This window comes from Galendromus occidentalis, unplaced genomic scaffold (assembly GCF_000255335.2).
Source record: "Galendromus occidentalis unplaced genomic scaffold, Mocc_1.1 scf7180000077116, whole genome shotgun sequence".
Lineage (NCBI taxonomy): Eukaryota > Metazoa > Arthropoda > Arachnida > Mesostigmata > Phytoseiidae > Galendromus > Galendromus occidentalis.
Genome location: NW_003805104.1, coordinates 15457 through 35526, shown reverse-complemented (window position 1 = coordinate 35526; position 20070 = coordinate 15457). Strand labels below are relative to the sequence as shown.

Below are 20070 nucleotides of genomic sequence, written 5' to 3'. Positions count from 1 at the left end.
TCCATCGTATTGAGTACGCTTCAGAGGCGGTTTGCGAGAAGTGATTTTCTCGGACAGGTTTCCGTCGGCATCAACCGTCGCCAGACATCGGCCGAAAGCCAGTCAGTGGGCAGTGCGGTGAACGCGCGGAAATTCGGCTTGTCGATAGAGGCGGAAGTCGTGTGCGACCTCTGGTGAAATAATATCCATGTCCATAATATCATAATTCAGACGGAATTTCGGTACAAAGCATGAGATCTCTGGCGAAATCGGTTTAGGACCCCTCGACGTCTGTTTGCTTTCATTAGCATCCTCATCCCGCACGTATGTATTTTTGTAGGCGGATTCCCTCGCCGCGGCTCCATTACGGGGCACGCCTCGATTTCTCGATGAGATCATCATCGGCCTCGCTGCCGCAGGTTCTGCCAAGACGGCCGTCGCTGATGATGATGCATACATGCGAAGCAGGAATGAGGCTGTATTTTTTCTTCTGACTCCGGAACATCCATCCGTCGACGATCAAAACAACCAAATAAACCAACCGGCTGATTCTGACTGCCGGTCGCCTGGTTTGTTGGCGTCGGATGTTTCCGAATGCTACGGATCACGCTGGACGCTGGGTGAATTTTATGCCGTTTTTCCGCTCGTCGCAGAAATTTGCATATCTCGACGAGCGAGTCGCGACGGGAGAAGCAGCGAATTTCGAGTTTTCAATTTGTCTTGTATAGTGAAATGCACCGATTTTTTTTCCGTTCCTTTTTTCCACCGCAACCAGAACTAGATGCTGTGGATCACACACAGGTCGATCCGCTGCGCCATTTCAAAAACGTTGACTCCAGAACCAACCTGTGCACATAACACGCTCGGATTAAGCATCCCAAGCCTCCGATCTGGTCCAGGTGCTACGCCCCGCCGCTCGGAGCGGCTACGAAGTTATCTGGATACCGCAATGAGACTGAGGGCTGGTGCAGATGAGACAGAAAACAATTTTCAGCCGATCAGAAATTTGGTTCTTCTCGGACGCCTTGCCGTTATACAGGTTCGAAGTGAGACCACCCTTGTTCAGAAGTGTGTCGTCTTCAATCTCTCAGTCAGATATTGCATCGTTGCGCATTACTGTCACCGGGACGTATACTGGCCATACCGGCTGGCAAGGAGGAGAGGAGGAACCGAAGTGTACGCTTTGCCGCCCGTAGAAGCTGAGATTCGGGGCGCGACCACCGTCGAAAAGATAGATGAGATTTGTACGACAGACCAATCAGGCCTTTGTGAAACACGCCATCGTCTCGTATGGAGAGGAACACATGAAAAAGAAGACACTGCCGAGACATAGCCACTGACCGAGCGTATGATATAATCCCCACGCCATTATTGATTGGATTGTTTCCATCAAAGCTGACTGACTGACTGAGCAGATGCTCGCGATCTCCCCTACTTTCACGGCAGTCGTCTCGCATCTTGTGCTGCTCTCACGTCCAGCGACCGGCCGTTCTGCCGAGCGAAATTGTGTCTTTACCTCGGACGGCTCATCGATTAATCGAGTTGCGAGAAATCCACCGTTCCATGACTCCAAGGGATCCGAAGGATCCAGAACCGTAACCGCCATAATCGTAGCTTTGTACGACCGGTCAAGGGAGCTTCTTCCCGATCGAGTGAACAAGCTACTGTTTTCGGCAGCTCGACCAACAATCGAATTAATGAGACGTTACGAGACCCGTCCAGAAAAAAGCTCTTGATGTTAGCAACTTCGCTCCGGAAGCCTTCTGCTCTAAATTCTAGCTGGATAAAAAAGAGAGAGATATTGGGGGCAGATCATCTACCACGGCTGCGGAAGCATTCGGTGTTGAAGGAATGAATACTTTACTAACTCAGTCGCGTAAATAGGCGGCTCATTCTCTGACGGAAGCACTAGCCCAGATTCAGTATCAAGAACATTATCCCTGTCACAAGAATTACGTCTCGAGTCTCGAGGAACCGTATTGACGGCTTTCGACAAAAAAAAACTGATTCGGGTCGGAGTCCTTTGTCGCGGCGGAACTTCTGCGCCGTTTTGATTGGAATCCTCTGTTCCCACACTTGGAAGCAGGATTGTTTGTCGCCTCCAATAATAACAAAACAAACGGCCCTGCATGCATAGATGCGGATGATTCGCGGAATATCGATGAACAAGTTGTCTTGTCGTTTTCGAATAGCCCCGCGGGCCTGCAGAGCCAGCTTTGCTGGGAGTGATCGAGAGCGACTCAGAGTTTGACCGAATTCAGGCCACAGATAAGCCGTCTAGGGAACCACTCGAACACAGCATGTTCATGATGAAGCCAAGTCTCGATTGGAATGTTCATCAAAAGCGCGTAAATGTTTTTGTTTTCATTCAAAACACATCGACTTCGAAGCGTTTGCCGAGCTCGAACCAACGCTCGGATTCTCATCGATTCCTTTCCACTTTCCAATCGCTTGAATCCCTCAAGAAATTATTTAAATTCTCGCTATGTTCGATGAGGTCACGACCGCACGGACCGCGTGCTTCTTCGAAATTAAACCTTGATACACTGTTGAACCACGAGCTGCTATTCCAATCTGACCTTCAGCTCGAAGAAAATGGCACTTTCGTGTGTTTTCATCTTTCAAAAATCCAATCTCGACGCCGCACAAGTTCCGGCTCGGAACCCGTAACCATCGATATTCTCATCGGAGCCGTATGCGACGAATGCAAACTTCAAAACAAGATGTTTCTCTTCCCCCATCCGACAGGCTATCCAAACGAGAGAGGAACCGATTCGAGTTTCCTACGGCCGATCATGCTCGGAGCGATGGATAGAATATTGGAGTGTTCGAAATGCGACGAGCAGTATACAGGCATTGAATGCGTATACGCGGAATAAGTGCAATTAATTATGGTATTCCTCGGGTTCGTTTGCGGCTCCTTCTGCACAAAACCGAGAAAATTGTCGGCATCCTAAGAGATATGTTCAGGACAGTTATCAGCAGGTGAAATACACAACGGAAAACCTCTCGGAACTCGATTCTTGAGCATTCTCATCTTCGCCGTAATTTGGCAAGCATGTGGATTCGAATCTGAATCGTGAAGACGGGAAAGTCCCAATACGGAGGGAAATAATGCGCTTCCGAGCGTGACTGAAACTCCGCAGCTTTTCGAAGAGCTGATACCCAACAAGTCGCTTATTAGCGGCCCCCGACGACAGCGGTAGCAGGTCGGAGGAAAGTCTCCGTATTCACAAAAATCGTACATTTCTGGTCAGTCTGGCTCATTCATCGGTGGCTCCGTCCCGTCACTTAGCCGTCAGTCTGGAGGAAGTCACGCATCGAGTGAACGACGCTTTTTAGTTTGTATCGGGGGCACCCCTGAGATAAGGTCGTCATCGCCGTCCGCGTTTCTACGGCGACCGCGACAACCGCTGCGACGGTCGCTCAAGAAAGCACAACCGGTTCTCTATTGTGATGACGCGACGTCGATCTGCCTCTACGACTCCGCGAAGTCGTACACCGGCGACAGGCAGACTCGCAAGGCGGGCGGCAGGTCCGCCGATCGAATGGACATGCACAATGGCCCGCTAGTCGAAAGTCTTCACTTTCGTTCGGACAACCACTGTACGTCTAACGTTACGCCGGTAGCCGCGTTTTTAGCGATCGGATCGAGCGAGTCCGATTTCTCCTTCCCGCCGGCGAAAAGAGGACAACAGCCGCTGCTGAAGCTTCCCTGTTCGAATCTTACTGAACGAATGTTTACTTTAACGTCGAGACACAACAGTCTCTGACACATAACTCAGGTTGACCCCGTTTTTCTTCTCCTAACCTACAGCGAAAGCGGCGACGACAACGCCGACGTTGACCGCGGCGGCAAGCGATATACATAGCTCACTATGATCAGCAGAATCAGCGGAGAAATCGGAAGCAGCGATCGATCCGTCTGAGAACTTCCAGTCTTCTAAGTTTTGGAGGCAGAAGTTGCCACAGAAGGCGAAAGCATCATTAGACGAAGAGCTGGACCGTTTCCAGAAACACGCAACACAACAATAGAAACCCTCGTCTCAGAACTTAGGTGGACAACATCAACCACAGCGGGGACGTTAACTTGGGTTCCGAGGTCTGGAGGGGAAGGTCCATCGGACGTTGCGTCTTCTTCACTCGAGCTGCATGGAATGGCGAATCCAGGGAAAACCGAAGGAGAAACTCACAAGGCCGATTGACTGATCCTGGCTGAAACTATTTCGCTTACAACTTTCCTCAATCGCTGGAACGATCGGACAAATCGCTCGCTTCCAGCTTCCAAAGGGTCTGGGAAGGAAACCTGGCAATCTCATGTTTTCGAATCCCTAGGGGTGCGAAAAAAGCGAGATGAACATCATCGAAGTTGCCCTGCTATTCCACCAGGGGTCACCTGACGCGAAATTTCAACGGAAAACTTCAAGCGAATCCATGGTCGCATCTTTCTTCGGACACAGTCAGGCGGAGATTATGGAAAGTAAAATCAGAATAGGAAAGAGAGATTCCGTCAAGCCAAGCCGTTTACTGAACGACGACGTCATGTGTCAGCGACCAACAAGTTCGCGAGTGGATTGTTTGCAAGCTGTGCGTGCGTTTGTCCGGCGTCACTACCGCGATGATCCAAAAAGCCCGGAACGCTTTCGAGTGATAACGTGGGCGTCCCCGAAGGACTCGGATATGAATTTCTCTTTCTGGACTTGGCACGAGTAGCCAGAATCTAAACTTCGGCTTTTTCCATCGGATTTTCGCGCGGAGCATCGCAATGAAATTCAAGTATGTCTTGACGAAGGGTTGTGTCAATAGAACGGCGATTCTGAGTACGGATGGAATTGGCGACTTGAGAGAAACGAGAGCTTCCATCCTCAAGGTGTTCAAAAGGTTTATGAGACGACTGGACCCGAGTCGACCATGAGTCGACATTTATCGTTTCTTTCCTCCCGCTCAGAGAGGAGAATTCGCTTCTCAACGGACTTCTTCTCAGAGACGCCAGCACTCTGTGGCTTCATTACGAATCCCTCAAACACTCTCCCAAGCTCTATCCATGTTCGATTCAGCCATCGAAAGGGTCAATTTGACCGGTGTGTCCGACTCCTGGTAGACAGGTTTCGACACTGCGGAACAATAAGCCCACGTGTGTGGCAGCATAAGTTCATGATGGGTTCCTTTCACACGGATTCTCCGGCGGGAAATATTCTCGCAGGAATCATCTGCCGATCGTGTCTGATGTTTGAAATCCACATCGCTAGAGCTTCTCGCCCCGCGGTATGTCGAATCCCAGACGTGGACTCTGATTCCGAATTTACATACACGGGTTTCTATGTGATAGCATCTCGAGCCCTTCGTTTAACCGGCCTCCCAGCTCTTCCGGTAAGACGCCGCAAATGGCTCCGGCTTTCGTTTTTCTTCAAACCAAGGGTCTAAGATATTGCATTACGCCCACGTCTCCAAAGCGCCTGTTTTTTATACCCGAGAATAGCTTCTGATTTTATAGTGAATCGCCGAGTGAAGAATGGGTGTTTGTTCGGGTTGAATCACGGGTTTCGTTCGCTTGTCTCCGGCTTCATGGCTCATTAGAGGCAGAGCGACACTTGGGAAAAGCACAGGGATCGGAGAATGAGGATAGTAGAAGTGGTCAAAGATGGCCGTTCGAAAATATTTTGTCGCGAGGGACAGTGATACGTGTCGCAACAAGAACGTTCCGAGCACGTCCGCACGGCGTCAGAAATTCGCAAAGCCGGTCGCCACAAATTCCTTGATACTGCATGCCTGGACAGAACTCACTGACATCCGATACATTTCGACAAACAGACATAACGGAGCGTGTTCGACTATAAAGAGACTCGGAGCGCTTCGTTAGACATTTTCGGCGGCTTTTTTGATCCGCTCGATCCCTGAGCCTTAATCCGTGCCGAAGGCGATTCCACTACGGGGCAAAGGTTTACGGAACGGCGAAGGAGCTAAGCGTCCGAGATAAGACCCCACCCGTTGCTTCCGGCGCACCTTTATAAAATCCAATAGCCTGCTGTCGGAAGGCACACATGAATGGTGCGACTACGGAATTATTGACGTACCAACAACAATGGCAACGTCGTAGTGTTAACGTACCTATCACGGAGTCGGCGCGAAAGCTCCGCGATCAGACGGATCCCAGAAATGGTATCTGGTGACTCATCCAGATCGCCATTCTATCATGAAGAAGAGGAGAAAGGAACCAGTCAACGCGACGACCACTTTGTGGCTGAGAGTAGAGCATTGATTCACAATTCATTGACAAGACAGCAAGAACCCTTCCGACCGATGACATCAATCCGTGACAATAAAGAATCAACGGAGCTACGCGTCCATGAACTGCCCCATCCGTATTTCGTGCTGCATTTTCATTTATTTCACTTGCCGCATCCGACAAAAGTTGCTCTATCTTTTAGACGGGATCTTCAGAAGAGTTTTCCGTCAGTTCTAGAATCATTGAGAATTTCCCGCCGCGTGATCTTCACTGTAGATAAGAGCGGATGGCCGGAGGAGATGCGATACTGCAGAATATCCGGGGAACGGAAGGGAACACAGTATTTTCCTCAGTCAGAAGAATGCGGATGATTCGCACCGGAACCCCATATCGCGCATTCACCATCAGGATTAGTTCGCAATAAAAGAGCGTCCTCTCAATCGAACGATGTAGTTTCCTCAAGAGGGGGCGGAATTCCCAGAAGAAAAATATCAATTCAGGAATCACCTAAATTGTCAAGTCTTCTCCCGAAGTTCTTTATTCTCCCAGAACGAGCGTTCAAACCCTGACGTCGAGAGATCCAGGGCTCACCTAATTTGATCTACCTGATTCTATTCGCATTCGCGATTCGTCAACGGAGAGGATATCTTCGATGATGCCCCGGAAGGATCAACATCCCTTCCTTCTAATGGAGTGAATCAGAGCTGAGTACCATATATACTACCCGATGGGAGGCGTACTCACTTCAGAAGAGGGAATCGCTTGACGGCTGGACTAGGTGGTTGATACCAATAGAACACAGAGTTTGCTATCACAGTTCCTTTGTCGCCGCGCACAGCTGGTTTCAAGCATCTAGGTAGGGTGAGCTCTAACCACTTCCGGAGCCTTTTCTTGATTTCTTTGCGACGCCTGGACGGGCTTCTCAACGTTTCAAACGTCTTCAGGAGGTCGAGCGGTGGGGTGCCCGATAAGTTCGAGCAACTCGCCGACGTACCGGATGGGGTCCAGGAGCTCTTGCTGTCATCGGAAGGCCGGTAGGCCGCCTTCTCTTCCAGCAGGCAGTCCTGAGGCACCCGGTACACGGAATGTATCTCGTAGGGAGCTATGATGACGCTTGTACCGGGGGCGCACAGCCCTCGGTCCCCACTCAGACGCAATTCAGGTAGAACTCATGGCAGATCGAACATGTAATCCTCAAGCTGCACTCCACGCACACACGCACATCCAGAAGGGCAGAGGGGGCTTCCGTGCTCTACGCGAACGAACGAACGAAGAAACGAACCGCATTCAGTATCCGCCGCGCGGAGCTCTCAACAAGAACTGACGGCACCGTGCCCGTCGGTGGCGGGTGACGGTGAGAGGGAACGCTCTCCTCTCCCGTGCGCGATTGAAAGCAAGTGAGTGAGTGTCGGATGTAGCTCAAAGCAAACTGTTGATCCGGACCTGTTTTCCACTCGATAAACTACCGTACGGATACTCCCTCGATAAACAGCTCGTTGACGCTTATGAAACGGAGCTCAAATCTACGGGAGCTTGGCAGCATTCATCAACGGATCAACGTTTTCCCATATTTATACGAACTGGGTGCGTTCGTCCGACGCCAGTACGTTGACAAATCGTTGAAATGAGTTTGACTCCGTTGAGACCGTTTGGTAATCAGATGAGTCATCGCCACTCGGACTGCCGGCCGTAGACACCAGACACCATTTCAACGGTTTTTTGTAACGGACGACAGTGAAGGACAGATGTGAGCTGCACATGCCCATTCCGAAGCGGGCTCCTCCAGTGCATAGATGCTCACTGCTCACTGCTCTGGCGGACTAGAAAGAGCGCTTTCCTGGGACCCGGAGAACACGGGAACAAGATTCGAGTTCTGCATTTTTTTATTATCACTCTGCTGACTCGCTGATGATCTGCCCCGAAATTCGAATTCACGATCAAAATATTCCTGCTCCTCGGCAGAGCGGGGATATTCTTCGAGGAGTTCCGTCGAAGCTTCTTCCGTCGAATCAAAATGATCCGCTCTGACGGAACACCCCGTACTTGAGGTTCGTTCGATTCCCGTAGCAACCGGTTGACACAAGCAGCAGACTCATTCGGATTCCGACTTTCTTCTTCGGGCTCGTTTAAAACCACCAACGCATTCGATGCCGAAGACAGGCAGTGAGTCGGACTGCTCGGGCTGCCGATCCGGACAGCTCTGACTGGCCCGCCAACTGACTGATAAGATTAGTCATCAATCTGTCGACCTGAGATACGAACACAAGCTCGGATGAGGGCTCATAATAATACGTAACTGTTACTCCCCCAATCGGATCGGGAGTCTCTGTCCGTCGACTTGATGCGACGTCTCTTGAAAACATTAATCATCAGTCGCATCGATCTCCGATTGAGCGCTGTTCTTAATGATCCCCGTGGTTTTCCTTGACAGCCGAACGCGCATCTGACAGCTGATTTTCAGACCTTGCATCGATGTTGAGGCGGGTGCTACGGAAGGGGAACCGAATCCCTCGGCGTTTATCTAACGCGGTAGGAGAATTCTCGACGATGTCACCAAGTTTTTCATGTAGAGCCCGCGGTTTCGAGCATATTTCACTCTTCGAGCAGCATCTCGACCCGACCCGTGGAATTCGGGCGGCCAGGGCATCAAAAGGAAAAGGAAAGCTTCTTGACATAAGCTATGTTTAGGCAGAACACACACACTCGACTTCTGACTACGCGATCGAGCTCTCGGCCGGTCAGAGACATCGTGACGTTCTTAATTCGCCGTCAGCAATCAATAAACTTTGGCTTCGGAGCGCCCCGGGGCGTTTTCGCGCTCCAAGATTTTCTGACCACACACGCGTTTTAGTTTAAGCTTCGCAACTTTCTTGTACCTCGCTGTATTGAGTCTGGTTTATCCTGGTCGGGGATAAGACCACTTTATTACGGACCGTAATCGCGGGCATCACGCTACAGCAGACGACGTTTATCGAGGTCGTGTATCCGTTCGGAAATCAATTACGGCTCACGTACGGATAGTCTGTCGGAATCACCCTCTGAACGGTCGTTTCTGGAGTACTATTCCTCTTTGTCCCCTTTCGATTTCTTCCGTCTCGCCTCATCTCAGCAGAAGTGAATGGATTGTGGCCGAAAGTGAGTTGAGCTGTGGTCGGTGAGCCGTCCTTCATTCGTCGAAGATCCCCTCAGAAGAAATTCGGCTGAGAAGCGACCGTTTGCAATGAGATACTTAGCAGAGCAGCTAGATGGGAGGACATGTCTATCAGCGTGAGATTTCAGCAGCAGGACAGACAGACTCCGCCCGAAGCTCATGTCAGAGCGATAGTAGCCGCTTCATCCACATATTCATTCTGACCAGAAGAATTTGGCCATCAGGGGAATCTTACGAGGGGAATTCCGATGGTTCTCAAGGAATGAAGGTATAACGAAATCCGAAGACAGGAGTAGAAGAATCGCGATAAGATCGAGCCTGGACGAATTAGTGAGCTCGAGTTCAATCAGTTCCACGAGCCCGTCGTGGAATATCATCTTGCTCGACCCGGGGCCGGAACCACGGGAAAGAGCGCTCTGCTCAGAATGAGGTTTACAGAGAAACAATTTCCGAAATTCTCCCATCGAGTTGAGCGCTCAATGGGACTCTCTCACCTTGATAACCTCCTCCGGTCGTGACCCATACGAGTCGCGAGGAAATGAGTTTAATTAATGACATAATTCCTCCGCGTCTCTGATGAGGAAAAACGTTTATATACACTCTCGGCCAGCGCCGTATGTGAACGGGCTGTGATTTCATTAACACAGTCCTGCGAATACTTCATTGGCCAAGTTTTTGTGGCAATTCGCATTCTCTTCTCGCTCTCGCGACCTTCCAACGTGTTCCGAGATCGAAGTTGGATCGAATTCATCCCGAACAGGAAAGACCGATCCAAATAACCGTATCGAGACTTGCGGGTCACAGTGTTCGGCATTAAGTATTCTCGTGGGCGTGTTGGATAAGGAAATAAATGAGGAAAAGAACATCCAGCACAGCGTAGTGTCCCGATAAAGACTTCATTCTGGGACCCATTTGGCTCGCGAGCGATAATATGAACGGGACGTGGATCGCAGTCTACCGGGATGCCCGAGCGTTCTCCCCGATAGCAACAGATCGAGATACAGTTTCTCTGAATTCCAGGGTACCTAGACCTAGTATCATTAAATGAGACGCAGTCTTCGGGATTTATGCATATTCCGTCTTAGTTAGTGTCCTCTCCATCACCAACTCCCATTCTCTGATGCTTCTCCATGCCCCTTGCCGCCAAGAGTTTCAGACGTGCTCGGAGCACAATCCTCGAATCGGCTCTGGGGGCGAGGATAGCGGCCCCAGGATTAAGCCGGGAATCTGGCTGCGGCTTCGTTTTCGGACTGCAGACCATCATCATATTCGAAATTGTGTGGTCCAAACAGCGAAAAAGCTCGTGAATTTCGAATGCGAAATCCACAAAGTGTTAATGCGCGAATGGCGACGTGGGCAGAACCGCGTTGACGTTTTCCATGCGCCCATTACCGGAAAATTCAAGCCATCAGAAAGAGTGGCAAAGTCGATCCAGAGGAAATCGAGCTTCAAGCTGATTAGCGTCTCGCCGACTCGTTGGACGCTTCGCGATAACATCACATAACGACCATGAAGACACCGCTCCGATCCCGTCGGAGACGCCGCGCCGCTGCGACAGCCCTTGAGGGGAAACGTAGGACCTCAGTGGAGCTCCCAGAACAGATCGGCCTTGCCTGGTCCAACGACGTAGAATCGTTTCAGGAAAGGTTCTGAACACACACCGAGGCCCGAACTTAGCTTCTGAGATAATCGTACGATCACTGGGTTCGCTCTCGCTCGATAAGCAAATTATGGAGGCGAGATCCGATCGAGTCGACTCTGATCGAGAGGGCCCGGCTCCACCGCTCAGTTGGGTCCACAGTGGTATTTGGGGCGATTGTCCCGAATGGCTAGTCATCCCCGTCAAATTAGAACATCATTCGTCCCTCGAAGCGCCCGCAGGAGAAATCGAGGAACACACGTCATCACGAAGCTCGAAAGTTGAGCCGCTTTGTTCTGCTGATTTTCCAACGAAATCTCATCGAGGTCATGCTCCGACCAGCGGTGTTTTTTTCGCGTTGTCACAGAGTGCGCAGTAATCTCTCGTCATACTGAGGCCCGAAAGTTTCCCTAGAATCCGCTCGGGCGGACGACGAGCGGGCTAGCGGGTTGCCGTCAGCCACCGAACAGAATAATCTGACGAAAGAGAGGCCTGCGGATTTCCGGCTGCTCGCATATCTTCCACAGCAATGGAGCAGCTTTCTGTTCCGTTTAATTCAGGTGATCTGCCTTAACTGCAGACAAACAAGAAGAATGCCGCATTTCAGTCAGCTCCTCGCTAATGACGAATACACAAACAGAGCCCGCGAATGCAAGACCGCAAACTGATAACGGCTCGGATATCCAGCTCGGGTTGAGGGTTTTTATTTTTTCGCTCATCGTCTCCGCCGCCTGCAGCTGAGATATCGGAGCGCGGATCTCACGACTCTCCCACGGTTATCGACATGACACGATTTCCAACTTGTTATCGGAGTATTCCGTCAGAGTCGGCCTCTGTAATTCTTCCCCGTGGTCGCAAAGTGGCTTGGCTTCGCTCGATAGTGAGTGACGTTGGTCGCCTCGTAACTTGGTTGGTGGCTCCATTCGTTGTCGCTTGCTTCGTTACTCGTTTACACGTTTGTACGGGAGGGTGGAGGTGGGAGGGAGGAAGCGGCAGCTCGACCGAATGGATAACGAAGTCCCTAGATCCGAAGTCTGCGTCCGTAAGCATGCGTGACCTACGGGATTGGAATCGAGAGTTTGACTATTTGTTCGGTATAGTCATTCGGTCCGGCAGCAACGTCCATTCCTTCCTCGAATTCCTAATCCCAAGCAGGTCCAAGAGTTTCCTGAGGCGGATTCATTCGGATGATTTTCGGATGGAGCTCCAAACGCTCGACTCTCGAGCCATCTGCTGGACCTCTCGGGTCGGAACCGGTGGCAAGCCCACGGCGCGCGATATCAGGCTTCGGAGAGCTTCGAGCCGCCTCCTGAGCGAATCCGTTCGGTTCACAAATTCTGATTTGAGGTTTACGTATTATGGAGAATTCTAGACGAGGGAAACTAAGGAGAGGAATGCGATATTCTCGAGGATGAACTCTGTCGTTCTTTCGTAATTCATATTAGTTGGCTACGCTCGAACGGAATCCGTGTCTCAAGAATTCGCTGCGTCACATAGAAAGCAAGGGATAGGATTTATTCATCCATGTTCCCCGACTTGTCGTTCTGACTTTCTGAAGGAAACCGAATCCAACGACCTGCAAGAAGCGGATTTCCTTCAGAAAAATCTCTCTGTCTCCTTCCCTTACGTCGCCGTCGTTTTCTCCTCTGTCATCAGCATTTAGATGAGTCGCTCCGTCTCCACTCAAGACAGGAGCTGGTAAGTCTGCCAGCTTGCCTACCCACCTCCTCCCATGCTCAAGACGGGCTTGAATTTTTCTTCGACGATCGAGTAACTGCTCGCTCGACCCGATCATGGATGTACACGAGGTTGAAGAACACAGAAATTCGAGAAAGCAGATTCAATGAGTCAATGATTCTGGCGTTCGACGACAGCCTTGCCTTTCTTTCTCAATCAGCTCGGCTTTCCCCGCAGACTAGCCAAGGATTTTCGGCGCTGCCCTAGTTTCTTGCACAATATTTACCAACGGACACTGACCATCTCATCGCTGCTGTCTAGTCAATCGGATTGGTCTGACCTTGCGAACAATTATCCAACGAAATCCGCCAAAAAGAACGTCTCCAGCGGATGGTGGCGCTCCGCTGGCTCCCGTGTACCTCCGGGGATTCTGGGTGCGTCATTCTCTGGTCGGTCACATGCCGAGATCGGTCTCCCCTATCACCGATAAAATACCCAACCAGCAGCGACGAAGGGCCCATTGTGAGCGACGAAACAGCTCTACCTAATTAAACGAGCACAGCGGCTCAGAGCCACCAGAAGAGAGCACATCCTCATTCTGATCCTGAGCTCTTATCGTGTATTGTAAGGAACTTCAATTCGACGACGGCCGTCCTGAGTCTACTCTTCTAGTCGTCGTGGAAAAGATTACAGGTCCGGGGATGTTTCTCGGCTAAGACGGCATGACTCAGAGGGTTCTCGATAAACAACACAAACAATTGACAAACTTCACCCATCTGAACATGACACAGCGTTTTCATCGACCCTCACAGTAGCGTCCTGGTGGGAAACAGTAAAGTGAGAACCCGGTGAGACCTTAGCGCTAACAGTTGGTGGCTTCGTTGGCCGCGAACGCTTCAAATTCGTGGCTTCATTATTCGGGCAGGGTGAATTTCGAATAAAATGAGGCTGCTCTTCAATCGCTATTCGATGAACCGATATTCCGATCGACGGTGAAACTTTTTCCCCCCCGCGCATCGGAGTATACTCATGAACACATCAATTGAAAACCTTGGGGAAGAAACTCCCGTCAGAAAAAATGGCGCGAAAAGCAGACCCGTGATGCCCATCAGACGGTTTCGGAAACAGAACACCGATGTGAGAAGCGAGCAAGAATACGTAACGTCCGAAAGAATGAATGAGGGTCTTCCAGTGCTCGCTCCAAGGTCATTTCACCCCTTCTTGTTCTTGCATCCGGTCCGCGGGTAGACTGCGGGTAGACAACGAATGAAAGCGCACAAGTTATCCGTCTGTCTGTTCTGGAGACCGACTCGACTGGTCGTGCAATAATCGCCGTCATCGCGACCAATTCTGAAGACGACGCGCCTCGAATTATTGCAATCACATACCCGATCGAATACACGAAGGACGTTCAACAATAAAAGGACCCCTCCCACCGCTAATGAGGAAGCAGGGGAGGATCTTGAGAGACACCTGATTTAGCACGGATCGGCGGATCCGAATTGATAGCCTTGAGAAATTCTCGCTTGGCGGCTCGATTTCATCTGGAGCATGAAACTGCTTCCGAATCTATGATATTCGCGCACATGTAACCTTCAGCGGGCCGAGCATTAATTCAATAATATTTGGCACGGATTAGGTTGCCTTCTGGTTCTTCGGTGTTGTCTCCGAGCAGTTAAGGAGATATTGCTACTCTCTCTCATGCAATATCAATTGTGTCTCGCAAGCGATTGATCTTGGTTTCTGAATTCGTGTGACGATTATTCAGGTCTTCCCTTCGGAATTTCCTCTTTGATCAAGAATCGGGGGCTTTCTCGAATAGATCGAAAGCGGACCCCCACGTCATTCGGAGACGCTCCTCAAAGGATGAACAGATCGTTTTCGAACATGAGGAAGCACGGGAAGAGTGACATCCGAACATGGTATCTTGCCTTCAGACACGGGTGCTCGTCTCGAGTGAGCCTGCGCGAACGATTCGAGGCTTCCGATGAGCCGCCCCGAGAGCTTGGTGGAACCGGCACCACGCCGGTATTTCCGGATACTTAGGCTCGCCTGAGATTCAGGTATTTCGGAGCTGTCGACAGAAGAAAAACGCGATAATCAAGACAGACTGAGGTGAATCACAAGTCGCTAGACCGGTTTGATTTCTTGCTCCACGCTCTGCTCGACAAAGAAATATTTTGTGAGACACAACCCGAGGAATGTCGAAATGCACTCCACAAGCCCCGCAAAGTTTTCTCGGATTCGGAACGAAAAACAGAAAAATGAGTGTTCTTCGACCAATCTCGGGGCGCTGTACATTTGAGGCATGACAACGTGATCATGTGCTTTCGACTGACAGCAGCGAAGGCAGCCGCGATAGACATTACGTCGGCGCCCTCACTCACAGATCCTCGATGGTTCGGGAGAGCCAGCATGGGTATGGAGTAATCGTGAGGTTTGTGCACTTTGCTTTAAGGACCGGCTTCTCCCACTGCTCACGCAACGAATAAGTCGCGGGCGCACATCATTCCAGAGGACTGTCGTCAAAGCAACTGCTTTCCCGAACTTCCATTCGTAGAATGAATTATACCGAGGAACCTGGGGAGACTTCCCGAATCGACGCAGGAAGCAGGTTCAAATCTCCACATAGCTCAGATGATCCATTTAGCGGCATGATGTATGTCGGCAACAATCCGTGAGGTCGTTTACCAGCGCTGGCTTTCTCTAAGGATGGTACAAATACGCTTTCTGCCAAATTCCTCGCACCGTTCTGGCGTGATACACCCCCGCTATAGCCGAGCATAATTTATCAAATGAGGAAGATGAGACGATTTCGCAGCGGAATCACCGGAGACGCATCGGTAAGCGGTCCGACAATGGTCGAGTCTCGAGAAACATTTCTCAACACTCATAATGCTATGATATGACTAAGTGACCTTTTCCACATGCGACACGGATATGTTTCCATGCGATTTGGTACTTGGCCGAGCGCCCTCGAATCCAAGAACGACGAACTCGAGTATTCCCGCAAGCATGGCTGTATCCGCAGTCGGACGCACCTCAAAGGACAGTCGTCGAAGTCATGGCTCCCCCGATCGAGGGTCACCGTACATATCCTGCGCAGATGGAACAACGCTTTAATTGATGCAAAAACTCGCTTTCGTCTGCTTGAGACTCTTTGATGACTCAAACTCGGGCTCCTCTGGAAAGTTTTCCGTGAATTGTCGGGGAATTCGGTCGATGTCAAATTGAATTTCGTCAAGCAGGGCTAGCCAAGCGGAAAATTTCTCGATCGACCGCATCCAACGGATGGAAACTAGTTTTGAACGGGACGCCTGGATTCCTCGTCAAAGGATTCGCTCCGTATCACATCTCGCTTCCCGGTACGAGTAGGAAACAAAAACGCGAATTCTCTGATACATTGGTCAACCCTACGAAGCTTAGCAAGTACGTCAACTGTCTCTGGATACTTTTTCTCCGTATCCCTGGCGAGGGAAGAATGTTCAGAAAAGTACGACCGCAGCGTTTGAGAGTCGCCGGCTTTGCAGAAGTTCATTTTGATTAAGTCGAGAAGGCTCCGTGTAGAAGGAAGAGAAATAGACAGGAGACCTGAAAACATGACGTACGCATTTTCCCACACGCGTGCACACAAATGAGAAAATACGAACGAATTTCTCATGTACGGACACACGGACCCTGTGGACGGACGGACCCGGGTACAGAGCCAGAAATCTTGTGACAGCAAAATTACTGTGGCAAGGCTGGCAGCTCCCGCTTGTCTGGATGTACTAAATTGGGACAACCAAATGTCTGCTCGTATTCGCTCGAGTGTGAAAGAGAAAAGTAGTGAGTAGAGCACAATTGGTCCTCATCATCAACGGACATCTTCGTCAGGTGGCAGAAAATGTCGGATCGACTCACATATCGAAACATCTCGGAAACTTCAACTCAATCTGGAATATCCTCAAAGCTCCCGAAACCTGATTTGACCACGTTCGGTTATGGAAGCGGAGCCAAGACTCCCTCGCGATTGAAGCTCTCACAGAATATCGGTTGAGGCTTCGTTTGCGATATTCCGAACTGTTCGTTCATGGATCGGCGCTAGCAGCTCCACGGTTCGCATGAATCCGTTTGAGCACCCCACGACTGTCGACGGAACGGCGCCGTTGAATCGACCACGAGGCGACTTCGTACAGCATTTTGCTTCGGATAACGGAGCTGCAGAACGGTCTCCAACCGAGGAGATCGTGGTCATGGTCTTATGAGCAAAGTCTACTTCTAGGAGGCCCCACTCGAGATACGTACACTACGTTCTGGCATTCTCTCTCATGACTATCTGAACTGGTATAAGTGCCTTCGAGGACTCCTAAAGAGCAAAACAATCAATTGCAAATTGGTTGTCGATCGGGCTCTCCTCCGCTCGTGAACAACCCTCCTAGCGGTGACTGAATGCCTAGAGAGCGTGGAATAAGTCATCCCTTCGGTCTGAGGCTCGTACTGTGGGCCCGAATATATCTAGAAATAAAGATTTCGGCTCCACAAGGACCGCTCTCTTTTTTTCGTCTTGAAGGAGTACTCAATTTCCAATTCCCACGGTCCGTGCGGAGGTTCGAGGACGATGACAGCGGCGATGAACCGACTACACCCATACGCGAATTATAGTGGCGTCGGAACGAGTTTCTACTGAGGACGAAAAATCGAATGGTTCACAGGGTGAGTCTCACGGTCGAGGAAGATAACGATATTTCCACGGACCGCCGACATTTGCTTCGAACAGGTGCGCCGGAGTTCCAAAGCGGGCGCTGAAGACGGGGCATCCGCTGCGCCGCTTTTATCCGCATGCTGCACAGAAAGCGAAAATCATTTGATAATATCGATGTCTTCCGGAATTGTGAGCGAGCGTCAGTCGCTCAGTAATGATTCATCGCGGATCTCCGCAGTCAAGGGTCATCTTATTGTTAGTTGTGTTCTTTCTTTCTCCTTTCTTTCTTCTATCTCCTCGCCACTCAGTCTTCGTAGTCGCCAGTGCCGGACATCATCGATCCTACGGCCTGGCACACCGTGGAAGAAGTCGTATCAGGTCAGAACACCACTTCTGAGGCGTCCAGAACAGAACCTCAATTTTTCCTCAACCTCCGTCTAAACAATGGAAATTATCGTCCCGATGAGCTCGAACGACTTCCGATGCCCGTAGGAGTCCCTCTTGTCTGGGAAAAGATCAGGCGACACATCGGGTACGACGGTACGACCATCTCAATGGACGTAAGTTCGCGAGTCGAATCCTCATATTCAGACACCCGAAAACATATTCCTCCGCGTTTTCATGGAGGAAGCGGGAAGGGAAATTCCCTATGATCGTCTCGCCTGATGCGGATATTCTCACTTTTCGAACTCACAATGAAAGAAGATGGGACTCCAGGGGGGTTTCATGATTCTTGAACAAGTATTGTGATCACCTCTGAGACTTCACGCACAGAAACTCCACCAGAAACACCTGATCTTTAGCGTTCATCAATCTATTTGGATACGCTCTGAGTCCTTCTTCCGACACCCGCATAAACAACCGTAGGGAAGAACCACCATCGAAGAGAGCTCTCGCTTCCTATAAGGGTTCCCAGCTCTGGCCCTAGATCCCTGCTTCGAAAACGGCTGCTACTAGAAGAGAAGCCCACGATGCGAGAGTAGGAGGAGGTCTGCGAGACAGTCTCGCATCCGAGTGATTACCCAGCGGAGACCGACGATGTCGGCAAACGATCGGCATGCTATTGTGTTTTCGAACTCCCAGAATAACCATTCCTCGACTGGAATAAGGAGAAGGAGGACATTCGTGTCGACCGTCCGAATTCCGCACAGATAGATTCTTTCTCAAGGATCGGCGGAGTATTAACCCTCTTTCTCCGATGAGAGCCGACGTTGACTCGGAGCCGGAACGCACGTAGCGCTCTCTTCGGGGGAATTTCGCTTCTATCATCCTTGTATCATCGGCAAGATTATTTGAGCGTGGTCAGCTACGGACTTCGGAACTTTCTCATCGGATCCTCTCATCGGTAACGCCTCTGTCATTTCCCTGTGCGGTATCTCGCCAGAACGGAAGAGTCGTTCTTTCGTGCTACAGAAGTCGGAAGTACAATACGAGGAAACAAACCGCTCTGCGATGATTTGACTCAATCAGAATTATCCGCTTCTGAGAGCTTTAGGGCTGTACGCGAGTGGAAAACTGTCAATTAGGTCGCGGCGCTGAGATGACATCGCTTTTGTTAGATGATTTCATCGGCCGTCTGACCGGAATGCTCTGTCTCGCCGCTCGATAATTTTCTTGGACGCCCTCGGCTGCAGCGAATGCAACGTCCGCCTGCTTCCACTCTCCATCCCCCTGATCTATCCGCATATAGGCTCGAGCTCCGCGAATAGTTGGAATGAGACCGCGGCGTCATCGAGCCCGATGCGGCTGATGGTGCGAAAATCCAGGACTCATGGGATTCGAGCCGAGCTCCAAGGATTTGTTCCCGCATGTCGTGTGGGAGCTCGATCGGAGGAACGCAGACAAAGTTGGAGTTTGAAAACGAGGGTAAATATACCACTAATAACGCGAATTCCTGAGACTCATTCGGTAGAGTATTCACTTGTCACTCTTATGCTTTTTGAGCATTGTTCGGGTTGGCGCGGCGGTCTGATTTGTCAGCTCGCCGCTCAGCGCAAGCGACCGCCTAGAATGCGCTCGGTGTCTATGGAGAGGTAATGCCAACAGCCTTCCACATCGATATTAACTGGAAACCACCGATTCCCGAGATTCCAGAGATAATCCAGGCAGGTCTGTAGGAGTCTGTTTTCGTCAGAGTTTAATGATCCATCGAAAGCGTACCAGGAGTTTCTCGGAGCAGATGTCGAACTCTCAGTCATTGCTGTCGGAGCTGATCTCAGCCGCAACAGAACGTCCGGCGGCAAGACAATCGGGCAGACGGGTCATCGTGGGCCTGGGATTGGGATACGGTTTCCGCGTAGTGATTCAACACCCGAGCTAGGACCACGTATCGTGTCCGACTAAGGCGACTTGCCTTATGGGTGGGGTGGGGTACGGCCGGCTGTCGCCTAAATATAGCACCGGGACAGACGTCCCGCGACCGCGGAAAGACTTCCCACGCTGTCAAAACGGGGATTCTTCGATTCTATCACTCCATGTCTATGAATTCGCAGTTTCTATTCGACAAGTAATCGCGGTCAAGCACAGAGGGAGCTCACCGATTCATTTGATATCACGATGGTCACTCATGGGGGATCCTTACCTTTTTTTCTCCTGGGAGTCGAAACTCCTCCCGAGGCCGAAAGTTTTCGCGAGCATTTTCACCGATTTATGCCGAGGCTCCCCTGACTCAGGCTCTCGAACACACGACACTGTCTCTGCTGAACATTTCTCCT

General features: G+C 50.7%; 1 protein-coding gene across 1 annotated transcript in view; it reads right to left on the bottom strand.

Moving 5' to 3' along the window:
• Positions 1 to 19993, bottom strand: part of Fak (protein tyrosine kinase 2 Fak) — a 29487-nt gene extending 9494 nt beyond the window's left edge. The window contains 1 exon segment of the mRNA XM_029110809.1: positions 19912 to 19993. Coding sequence (XP_028966642.1) covers positions 19912 to 19993 — 82 coding nt within the window.
• Between the last annotated feature and the right edge of the window lie 77 nt (positions 19994 to 20070).